Source organism: Mirounga angustirostris, unplaced genomic scaffold (assembly GCF_029215605.1).
Source record: "Mirounga angustirostris isolate CCGP_5_RB_7025 unplaced genomic scaffold, mMirAng1.0.hap1 SCAF_13, whole genome shotgun sequence".
In the NCBI taxonomy this organism is placed as follows: Eukaryota; Metazoa; Chordata; class Mammalia; order Carnivora; family Phocidae; genus Mirounga; species Mirounga angustirostris.
In genome coordinates, this window is record NW_026991721.1 from 71,288,067 (window position 1) to 71,299,861 (window position 11,795).

Below are 11,795 nucleotides of genomic sequence, written 5' to 3' on the forward strand. Positions count from 1 at the left end.
TCAACGTGAGTCATGGATTGCTTTAAAGAGAATAAAATTGATTTAATTATTTTTCATTAGAATGCTTTAATCATTCTTTCCTGATAGTCTGCATTAATATTAACCTTTATGGTAAGCACAGAATCTGTAAAATATATATATCTTTAGCCCTCCACCTATCTGCTTACACACACACACACACACACACACACACTTCCCAGAGAGACCAAAAATTATAGGAACTGTTGAAGGAAAATGTCAGAACCAAAGAGTTCCTCCTCTCGGGAAAGCCTATATAAGGTATATAGGTTCACTGCTTTTTCTCTGCAATTCTCTAATCCCAGAAGCTCAGAGAACTAAAGGTGTTAAGGATAACTTAGTGGCAAACTAATTCGGTGGCAAAACCAGCCAAAACTGCTCTGAGACTATTTCTAGTCTTTATTTATCTGATTTAGTGTGAATATCCATGTGTTTTATTATAGAAGCACTGGTATAGTTTGATTCTGGGGTCCTGTGGCAGCTCCAGCTTGAGCGGTAGGGCGGGTATGTTCCAGAAAAGGAAAGACGTGTACTGTATGATGTTTCTAAAATTGCAAAAATTTAAACCCTGAAATGCCTCTGGCCCCAAGGATTTGGAGACCAGTTCCTCTCCAACAGCATCTGCTCTTTCTCTTCCTGCTCCTTCTCTTCCCTCCCGCCAGTCTTTGCCTTACTCCCATCTGGAGGGGGTCAGACTATCTGGGAGCGATCCTGTTGGTTGCGAGAAGTACCTTAACTCACCGTGACAACTCGGGCCACCTGCCGAGGTGCCCACCCACCTCCTCCCGCCCCCAACACACACACACACACTCACGCATGCCGTCATCTATCTTTGTCACGCTTCACATGCCCTTGGGGCGCTGTGTCTCCTCGTCAAGAAGGCCACCATGGAGGGCGCTGCGGGGCCTGCTGTCTGAGAGGGGCTTTGTGTTTTGTCATGAAGGTGCGAGGAGGACGTCAATGAGTGCGAGCGGGAGGAGTGTGAGAACGGGGGCTCCTGCGTCAACGTGTTTGGCTCCTTCGTGTGCAACTGCACTCCGGGCTACGTGGGCCAGTATTGCGGGCTGCGCCCCGTGGTCGTGCCCAACATCCAGGCCGGCCACTCGTACGTGGGCAAGGAGGAGCTCATCGGCATCGCGGTGGTCCTCTTCGTCATCTTCATCCTGGTCATCCTCTTCATCGTCTTCCGCAAGAAGGTCTTCCGCAAGAAATACTCACGCAACAACATCACGCTGGTGCAGGACCCCGCCACCGCCACCCTGCTCAACAAGAGCAACGGCATCCCGTTCCGGAACCTGCGCGGCGGCGGGGACAGCCGCAACGTCTACCAGGAGGTGGGGCCCCCGCAGGTGCCCGTGCGCCCCATGGCCTATACGCCGTGCTTCCAGAGTGACTCCAGGAGCAACCTGGATAAGATCGTGGATGGGCTGGGGGGCGAGCACCAGGAGATGACCACGTTCCACCCCGAGTCCCCGCGCATCCTGACGGCCAGGCGCGGCGTGGTCGTGTGCAGCGTGGCTCCCAACCTGCCCGCCGTGTCGCCCTGCCGCTCGGACTGCGATTCCATCCGGAAGAATGGCTGGGACGCAGGAACCGACAGTGAGTAGGAGGCCACAGTGTGTCTGCTTGTGCCTTTACTGTCGCTGGGAAGCTGTGGTGTGCCTGGCACTGGGGAAGGAAATCGGGGAGAGGAGAGAGAAACCGCCTGGGCGGGGCACTCCTGTGAAGTGTTCTGGCATTGAATGTCCAGAAAAATTGCTCTGGTTCTTATCCCCATTTACAGATGGGGAAAATGAGGCTCAGAGAGCATGCATCAGGTGTCCAAGGTCACAGAGCTAGGAAGAGGCAGCAGAGCAGGTGGGCCAATCCAGAGCTGCCAGCTCCAAAAACACATGCTCTATTCACAACAGCACACCACTGGTTGCAATAAAAGCAGTGTGGTGACGGAAGTGACATACAGAAAGCTTGTTCTGGAAAGTCAGAAGAAGAGAGTATTTCTAGACCTAAGATGAAGACTTGAGAAGCGCAGAGGGACATTTGAGTCGGACCATGGTGGATTAAAGGTCTGGGGAAAGGCAGAGGGACCCACACAATTGGAAGACAAGCAAGCCATTCTGTTTGGCTGGAATGCAGGGTCCATGAAACAAGAGGGTGAAACTTAAGGCAGGAAAAGTCCAGTCCAGATAGTGGTATTTCCCTCTCCTTCAGGCCTCATGGGGCAGCATTCTAGCCAAAGAGCCACAGGTGCAAAGGCCCTGTGGTGGGAAAGACCTTGACATGTTGAAGAACAGAAGAGAGGTCAAGGTAGTTGGAGATTGGTGAGCAACAAGGGAAAGTGAATGCATTTTAATGGCAACATGAGTGCAGGTTTTGAAGCAGGAGAGTAGCATGATCAAATTTACATTTTCAAAAGATGGCTCTGACTGATCCATGGAGAACAGACTAAAAAGGACCAAAGAGGAAAAAAAGCAGAGCCCAGTTAGCTAGCTTCCATGAACAACTAATTGAGCAATGGTGATTGCTTTCCCTGTCCTAATGTGGGTCAGGATGAAACTAAGGCAAGCTCTGTGGTAACCTGTGACTTTCCATCAGGCGAAATGGCTTTATATTTCAGCAACAGAGATGCCCTGGTAGCAGGAGTTTCCAAAGGCTGGAGCTTTACTACTATGATACGTGTTGGGGTAGAAGATCCGGGGGAAGCTGCTTTCAAATGGAGCTGGAAAGCATATGAGCAGAGGAGGTGAAGGGCATCTTTGTGGAGAACAGGGGAATTCCTGCTGTGTCTTCAAGCATAAGTACAATTTTGGTAGGAAACTGTTGGAGAGGGCCTTCCAGAAGCAGGAAGCAGCTTGATGAGGGTAGGGGGCACCTGAGGGTTACCTGACAGGTTCTCTTGTTCAGGAGAAAGGGGAGGCTAGAGATGAAAGTTTGGACATTATCTGGATGCACAATGGTTGAATCTTGAGGGGCCGGGGGTGGGGGCGGGGATGAGCTCACTGAGGAGCAAGAATAAAGAGAGGATGGCCAGACTGGACCTCCAAAAGAACTGGGAGATGCATACATATGGGAGGTGGGCAGATGGGAGAGGCCAGGAATGGAAGCAAACAGTTGCCAACAAAAAGAGCAGGGACAGAGGACAGGGCAGCTATGCAGAAGCCAAGACTATTGCTAAGGTTAGCAGGTTTGAGTACTGTAAAACTGTCTGGAAGGATACAGGCTTAAAAAAAAAAAAAAAAAACAGTACTGTGCTTGACACCTAGAAGATTTTTGGTCATCTAGAGAGTGTTTCAGTGAGTCATCAAGACAGAATCCAGAATGCAAACATTAAGGACAAAGAGATTTGGGGAGACAACTGAAGCAGCAGATGAATGTTTGCTGTATGTTGGATCTTCTTAAATCCTCCCGGCCGCCCACGTGAGCACCAAGTGGAGGAGCAGATGGGTGAGGTAGCCCCTTAAGAACAAGTAGCTAGTAGAAGGAGGGGTGAGGACTAGAACCTGGCCCGTCAGGGTCCACAGCCTCTGCTCTTACCAACACTGCTCTTGGGGGTTTTAGCAGGATGGAGGGAGAGGGAACCCTGATGATAGAGGAGAGTCTCTGTTCTTCTCTGGGGCCGCCTCCACCATGCTCTGCCAAGTCTTTCTGTAGACACTCTTGTAAGTCATCACCCTTGGATTTTCACCATAAATGCATTCCCTGTCCAATGACTTTACCAAAGCCTTGCCAATCCACCAGCTCTTAGAAAGGCTCTTTTTTTATTTAGCAATGATAAAAGAGAGGACCTAATAAATGAAGTGGAGAAAGGAGTTTTATGCACGGCTTTCACCGGGGTGGATCATTTGTTGTTTCCTTCCTAGTGTTCAGGTCTCAGCCCGGCCCTCACCTGGTGCTTTTCTGAGACACATCTTCATATTTGGGGCAGCGTGGCCATTGGGAGGTGAACTCCTCTCAGGCGTCTCTCTCTACCTAGATCAGTTGTTTATCCAGCTCATGGTCCCGCTGTGGCTTCGGCATCTGACAGCAGATGTAGAGCCACAGTGCCCGGTACTGACCTCACCCTTTGTGGAGGAAACAGTGATTTTCACCGTCACAAAGAGGAACACCTGTCCCCTTAATCACAAGTCCCCGTCTCTTCTCCCCATCATGTTACGCGATGATTTGAAGCTTTTCCCGGTGATCCTTTTCCTCCACTTGCTTCATAATGTGACAGCTTAATTTCCAGAATCTACCTCAGGCCAAAACTCACATTTCCCTCCAAAGTATTGTTGTGTTTTTATTGAGTAGATTTCCTTCTTTGTTAAGCAAGGCAGAGTTAGCTGGCGAGACAATCTCTAGGCGACTCATTCATTTTTTTACTTGACAACTTCGAGATACGGCTTGTTTTTATTGCTTCCTTTAGTCCATCAAATAAGAAAATAGCCCTGGAGAGTGTGCGTGCGTGTGTGTGTGTGTGTGTGTGTGTGTGTTGTTCAGGCTGTCTTTGCATAGTCAAAAGGAGGAAGTGGGGAGACAAAAGCATGGCCACACCGCCGACTGCCCTCCCACCACACAGAGCTCTCAACACTGTCATTCCCAAAAATGGTGGGACGCTGCCCTCTAGAAGGCAAGGCGGAGAACTCCACTCGCTCCCCAGAGATGGAAGTTGGGATGAATGTAATGGCATTCTTGCCTATAAAATATTTATACCCCTATTTTATAAGTAATCTCATTTAACCTGGTGTTGACACCACGTCGGTTCATGTAAATGATTTAAATTAACTCTGAATGGCAAAGAGCAACCCAACCACTTCATCCTGCCTTCACTCTTCACTTCGTTGCCTCACTTTGAGGAGGGAACAGCTCCTTTCGGCTGTCAGCTATCTGGAAGCTCATTTACCACGGGTTAAGGGTTTCAAATCCATAATGTAAATCACTTGATTGACAGACCTTTGCCCCCAGTGGTACAATCAATTTTCTATTGTGGAGCTAAATTATTTTCTCGAAGCAAATGAAAGCGCGCTGAGAAGTGAACTCTGGGGGTGGGAGGGCTAGGCATATGCACAAGGTAACCGGTGTCGTTTCTGCTTTCTCTCTGGCTGTCCGCAAAGACAAAGGGATTGATGATCCCGGAGAAGTGACCTGCTTTGCAGGCAGTAATAAAGGCAGCAACTCTGAGGTTCAGTCCCTGAGCTCCTTCCAGTCGGATTCTGGTGATGACAATGGTAAGCACTCGGTAGCTGCATTCCCCTGTGTGGGTTTTGCCTCCTGTGCTGGAAGTCCGTGGGTAGGGAGGAGGGTGATGTGACCAGTTCTGTTTCTGGGCCTGACCGTGGACTTTGGAGCATGTTCACTGGCTTTTTGGCCGACCCCGCTGTTGGCTGTCATCGCTGCGGAAGCACCTGCTGAGCTGCCGCTGTGGGCAGCCCAGGGGTACGTGTCAGAGGTGGGCCAAGTTCCCTGACCTCCAGTAATGCATCCTCTTCTCCTACGGGAACCACCTCATCCCAAATGATACTCTAGAAAACTGTGGTTTCTTTCTTTTTTTTATTTTACGACTGGTGATCTTTTCACTCTTCACTGTATATCCAACCTCCCCATCATCAGAAATTCATTTAGGGGTAAGACCTCCTTGCCATAGAACCTCCTTCCCCTAGAAGTGGCATCGTCATTCAGCTGAAGTCTCCTTATAAGCATCTGGGGTCATGGGCCTTTGGAGAATCTATGAATACTGTGACTATGGATCCATTCCTTAGAAAAACGCCATATACCCAAAATGTGGCATGTGATTCCATATGGTTCCTGGACTTCATTGACACTCCAAAGCTGCTACCACCAACTTTTTGAACTTATCTTTATGGAGAGGGTACTAAATGCTAGACTGGGTTTTCTGAGCTGAGTAACCAGCTCTGGAGGATGGATTGGTCTCCCCAGGGCAGGAGGTGGAGCAGAAATGGTCACAAAACAGTGAGAGTTTATTACATAGCGGTGAATCAAGAATCATTTCCAATAGTCATCCACAGAGACAGTTAGCATTCCCTTAGTCAATACTTTATTTCGTTTCCCCATATGTAAGTCATTGGCAAAAATCGAATATGTATCAATTAATGTAATCATACAACCCATAAATACATGCTGAGTTTCTCCTACATGCTGAACCCTGTGCTGAGTATTTTGTACCCAGAAGTACAAAATGAAAGTGATACAGTCTTTGCCCCCCAGGTAAATAGAGGAACAGGTGAGCTCCAAGGCCACAGAAGCAATCACGGAAGTAAAATAGTCTACCTTCGGCACCCTCATCCCCAAATCTCTTCCACCCCAGTACCCGGCATTCCAGAGAGGGGCAGAAGCCTACTTGTATCTGACTGCTGGGGTAACAAACCATGTAACAGTGGCTTTCTTCTGACCATTCTCAGAAGGTCAGGGACATACCTCCGGATCTGTTTGCCGTGATGCTTACTCCTTCCCTCATCCCCAGCCAGAAGAAAAGCTGTTGCTGCTTGGCATTTTATATAGAAACACCCGAGAACACGTAGTTTCCACTCCGGGCAGAGGTCTGGCAATGCTACCTAGCTGACTCTTCTCATGGGCTCTGCTATGTGTGCCCTTAAGCTCACACATTTGGCCTTTCATGCTTAACCTTTCTGGGTCAGTCCTGACGAGAGTGCATAGTGTTAGGAATTTTCAACAAATGAATTTTAAGCCTGATCCCCTCTCCACAAGCTGCTGGAATTGGGTGCTAAATCAGCCCCATATAGAGCACAGAATTCTCTTTCCCAGATTTCAGAGGCCAGATGCTGACTTTTGTCTGTGCTTTACTGGTCGAAGCCGGGCCTTGAGTTTGTTCTAGGCTAAGTGGCATCATGGGAGTGTGAAGCCGTCAGCCCTGCAAGGGGATCCTCCATCTCTGACATTTGGTTTGGAGCAGGATGGCTGACCGACAAATAATTATCCGTGGGAATAGTGAGGTCTTCCCCTGGGAGCCTTTGGGAGTTATTAATGAGAAATTAGCCTGAGGTTGATGAGCCACTGCCTTCCTAGATTGATTTCACTGAGCCATGAGGTGTGAATTTATGAGCCAGACTCCCTGCCGATCATGCCTGGTCCTGGGTTTGCTGCCCTGGCCCTTCTGTCCCAAGGATCACCAAGACCCCCAGATAAAAGCGTGCACCGGAGCGCTGCCTAACGGGCAGACTGGGGAGGCTTCGGGTGTTTGCATGCTGCACCTTTGATGCCATTGTTGTGAAGAGAAGTTCTCTTATATCTGAACTCCATGACTAACCAGAAACTCTCCTTCCCTTCTCCTCTGTCTTCTTTTCCTGGCCACAAGCGTCCATTGTGACTGTCATTCAGCTTGTCAACAATGTAGTTGACACTATAGAGAATGAAGGTATTTACTTTTTTCTTCCATAACATTTCTTTGTGTAAAGAGTTATCCTTTTGGAAATATGGCTTCTGTGTTACTTGATCTGGGGTTGCTTTTAATCAGCTAGCAACCTAGGGGACACCAGCTGTTTCTCTAGGGGTTGGAGTGAATTTTACAATTTTAAAGGAAAAAAAAACCTACTTCATAAGTTGTTAAATAGATGGGGTACTCTTTTTTATAAAAGCCCTTCTAAGACAAGAGTTCCCAATCAGTTGGAATCCAGATTACTACTAAATTTGTTCTTATATTCAACATACTTAAGAAAGCATTCAAAGCTATACTCTTATGGGGATTGATTTTAATCAGGTAACTTTTATTAGTGTCTCAATACAATTAGGACCAGGTATAGATGGGATTTATCTTTTTATTTCCCAAAGAACAAGGAGGAGAAACAGGAGCAGGTGTTTTTAAGTTATCTAAAATATTCTGTTTTACCCTCTTCGCATGGCTTAGATTATCAGGTTTACCTCTCACTTTGTATTTAAACAGTGTCTATCATGGACCAAGGACAGAACTACAACCGAGGTGACTCTGCCATAACCCCAGGATAACATTTTTCTTCCACGTTTTGAATTGCTGAGTTCGTTCTTACCCTGTCCCTCTCCCTCCGTCCTTTCTGGGTTTCTTTGATCTGCATTTTGCATGTTCCAGGTGTCTTGTGTGCTTGGCATTGGAAGCGAAAGTCCCCCCAGCATCCCTCCCCCAGCCTCCCCATCGCGTGTGTCGGTCATCCATTTGCAGCGCGTCCTCCTACCTTCCGGGGACCACAGTACGGCCCATACCCCGCCCTCTCTCTGGGAGCATGTTGCCAGCCTGGCTCTGCATTTAGCGTATAGAAAGGAATAAGGACTGGCGGGGAGGGGCTCCTGAAACTGGGTTTACTCCGCATGCCCTGCCTAGCCATCCCCTGTGGCATGGCTGAGTGTGAGGCTTTGCAGCAACCCGGCACCCTCTCTCAGAGTTGCCATCACCTCATTCTCCCGGGGGCCAGAGCATGGCTGGTCCCTGAGGGAGCCCTGTAAGGAGCATGCACATGACCCCGGCATCTTAGGGTCTCTTGGATGTTAATTGCATGTCAGGTCGCCCCCCCACCCCCAATCTGCTCCTTTTCTAAGCCCTGCCCCAGCTCCAGTCTGGGGGAAATTGACTGTCACGGCTTTTCTCCCACAGCCTATCACTGGGACACCTCCGACTGGATGCCCGGGGCCCGGCTGTCGGACATAGAGGAAGTGCCCAACTATGAGAACCAGGAGGGAGGGTCTGCACACCAGGGCAGCACGCGGGAGCTGGAGAGCGATTACTACCTGGGCGGCTATGACATCGACAGCGAGTACCCACCCCCCCATGAAGAGGAGTTCCTGAACCAGGACCAGCTGCCCCCTCCCCTGCCAGAGGACTTCCCAGACCAGTACGAGGCCCTGCCGCCCTCCCAGCCTGTGTCGCTGGCCAGCACGCTGAGCCCCGACTGCAGGAGAAGGCCCCAGTTCCACCCCAGCCAGTACCTTCCTCCCCACCCATTCCCCAACGACACGGATTTGGCGGGCCCGCCTGCCGCCTGTGAATTTAGTACTTTTGCCGTGAGCATGAACCAGGGCGCAGAGACGGCAGGCGCCGCCGACAGCGTGTCTCTCTCCTTGCACAATTCCAGAGGCACCTCGTCCTCGGATGTGTCCGCCAGCTGCGGCTTTGACGATTCCGAGGCAGCCGTGAGTGACTACGAGAGCGTGGGAGAGCTCAGCCTCGCCAGCCTGCACATTCCCTTCATCGAGACTCAGCACCAGACCCAGGTGTAGACGGCGCATCTGCCTGGGCCCTTGGCGCTGTCCGTGGCTGAACCACGGGAAGGAGGCTGGCGGGGTTCGTGCGTCTGCACGGCCAATGGCCCGAAGGAAACATGGACGTGCCCCCCGGGAACTTCTTCACAAGTCCTGCTGTCACAGGCAAGCTCCTGTTGCGCTGGGTGCAAAGGAAAGGCTCCGACTGTTTCTTAGCGGTGACGGGCGAGAGCCTTGCAGTAGGTATCTGCGTTCACGACCAAGACGGGGCACCGACTTTCTATAGGGAGAATAAACTCCACCTGCTAGGTTATACAGCCCATCCTGTATGGCTTTGTGCAGTATCGGGACCCGGGAAGGGTTACAGCGGCCAAGGCGGCAGTATTAATAACTGGCAACGAGCCAAGAGGCATTGTTGCATGTCATTTTGAGCCAAGGAGGGGGAGGGGATGAAAATAGTAGTTACGATCGTTGGGAAGGTTAGTCTCTTAGGCAAAAGAAAAGAGAAACAAATATTACAAAAAAAAACACAAAAAACAAAAAAACAAACAAGAAAATGGGCTGAAGCCTTCAAAATCAACTCTATTTTTCTTTAATAAGCTGTCCAGTTTTCAGCTATAAAATTAGGTTTGGGTAACATGGTTTGTATGCTTAGTTATTTTTGTTTGTTTGTTTGTGTTAAGCATCCAATATAATATAGCTGGGCTTTATGATCTTTGAGAAAGGTATCAATGGAGAGGAATGTGAGGATATTTGGGCTCGCTTTGGGGGGTTGGGGAGAAGGTTAACGTTATTCAAACATTAGAAAGAATGTGATTATCTGTTTTTGTGTTTTCCAGTAAATATTCCTGGCCATAGCTATAATTTTAATATTACTGCAGAAATTGGCTTTTGTTCTGAGAATCAGGGAAGAAAAAGAAAAAAAAAAGTTGTATTTTGGCACATTGTTCTCTACAATGAGAGGAATTTAGAGGTTTAAGCAGAATTCAAATTCAGGGAGAAAAAAGGGAAATATACTTTCAAAGTTTTCAGCTGGATAATCACAATTCTTGATAATGCAGATAAAATCTAAGTGTTATTTTAAATTGGTAGCATCATCACTATAAATGCAATTATGTTTTAAAAAAGAAGAAAGTAGAGTAGTTCTCGTGTATAAATTATAATAGCGTGTGTGTCTGGGCCTATGTACAAATATGTGCTTGCACTCAATAAGGCTGCTCTTGAGGAAAGCTAATGTGAGGGTTTTAGGATATGGACTGTGCTGAAAAATCCTGCCAGCGAGGCAGACTTTCCAATTTCTCTGATCTCTATGATGTTAGAGAAACACCAAATGCCATATTTTGCTCTGGTTCACTTAACTTTATTTTGGTACTGCCATTTATAGTGACTTAAAACAAAACTGTGCTTTTGAAAAAATGATATTTTGTTATAGTTTTCCAGAACTAAACTCTTATTCGAAAGATGTGTGATGTTTAATTACACCCCGGGGTTCTCCTCTCTCCTGACGTGTGGGCTTTGGCCCAGAGTGTCACAAATTGACAGGAGAATCACTTCACCAGAAATACGATAACCCAGTCCTCGAAGCTGAAAGTTATCAAGTTGAGTGACTCCCCTCTTTTGCTTCAATCAGATCATGGCTGCATGCACAGTGGCCATGGTAAATAAATGCATATTTGCACTATCTGCCTCATGAGCAAATCTCTGTGTCCACGGTTTCTGGTGACATATGGCATTGGTGTGTCGACTATTCTGTCCTGATTCTGTGTATCATCCCACTCAGACATATTTTTAGTTACTTCCATTGTGTTTAGTCCACTGCTTTGTAGGAGTCAGTGTTTCTGGAGCTCATTGTAACAAGAAAAAAAAAAAATTCCTTTTCATTCCCAAGCTTCCTGAGTTCAGGATACACTTCACAGATTTTCCAGCTTTTGGAAAAGCTCTTGGTCGGACCTCCTCGTGGAAGCATCATCCGCACTGTGGTCTTGAAATAAATGAAATTTCACTGAGGCTGCTTTTGAAAATAGAGTCTCTGGTATTTTTCTTATGTAAGAAGCACATTTGCAAGAATCACGGAGAAAATGATGAACTAATGGTCTAGAATAGAATCACTGCTACACTTTTAATAATGCAATGACATAAAAACCATCAAAGTAAAACCAACAATTCATTTCTTGCCCCCAGGAAATATTAGAACGAGATTAATGCCGATGAGTCACTACTGCTTACACGGCATCTCCTCGAGGGAGAATGCCTGACTGCCACGGTGATGAGGGAATAAATAGATCCCTAATGCAGTTGTGAAGTCGCCCAAGAAAACTGTGCTCACTCTCTTTGCTCTGACCTATATAAAATACCTCTTTCTTCAGCATATCTTCCCCTGAGATTCTGCAGAAGAGCTCGGCAGCTAAATGTATACCAGCCAAGCATGTGTTATGTTTTGATTCATTACCTTTAAACACAGGATATCTTTTCACTTTAGGGATAGCTGGGTTTCCCTGTAGGTTACAAAACGATTGCAGTCAGGCCAGGGTGGAACTGAGTGGGGTCACTGATGAGCCAAAGAGCTGGAAGGATCCTTAAGATCTGCTTATCTAATCCCC

The 11,795-nt window shown here is 47.8% G+C and overlaps 1 protein-coding gene across 2 annotated transcripts in view; it reads left to right on the forward strand.

Annotated features, from left to right (window-relative positions):
- Positions 1-9,213, forward strand: part of FAT3 (FAT atypical cadherin 3) — a 519,284-nt gene extending 510,071 nt beyond the window's left edge. The window contains exons 23-27 of one of the 2 annotated variants that reach the window (XM_045892830.1): positions 962-1,617; positions 5,106-5,219; positions 7,325-7,384; positions 7,910-7,945; positions 8,591-9,213. In XM_045892830.1, the coding sequence (XP_045748786.1) occupies positions 962-1,617; positions 5,106-5,219; positions 7,325-7,384; positions 7,910-7,945; positions 8,591-9,213 (1,489 nt within the window). The remainder of the gene's footprint in view (positions 1-961; positions 1,618-5,105; positions 5,220-7,324; positions 7,385-7,909; positions 7,946-8,590) is intronic. The other variant, XM_045892831.1, reaches the window with a different exon arrangement.
- The last annotated feature ends 2,582 nt before the right edge of the window (positions 9,214-11,795 follow it).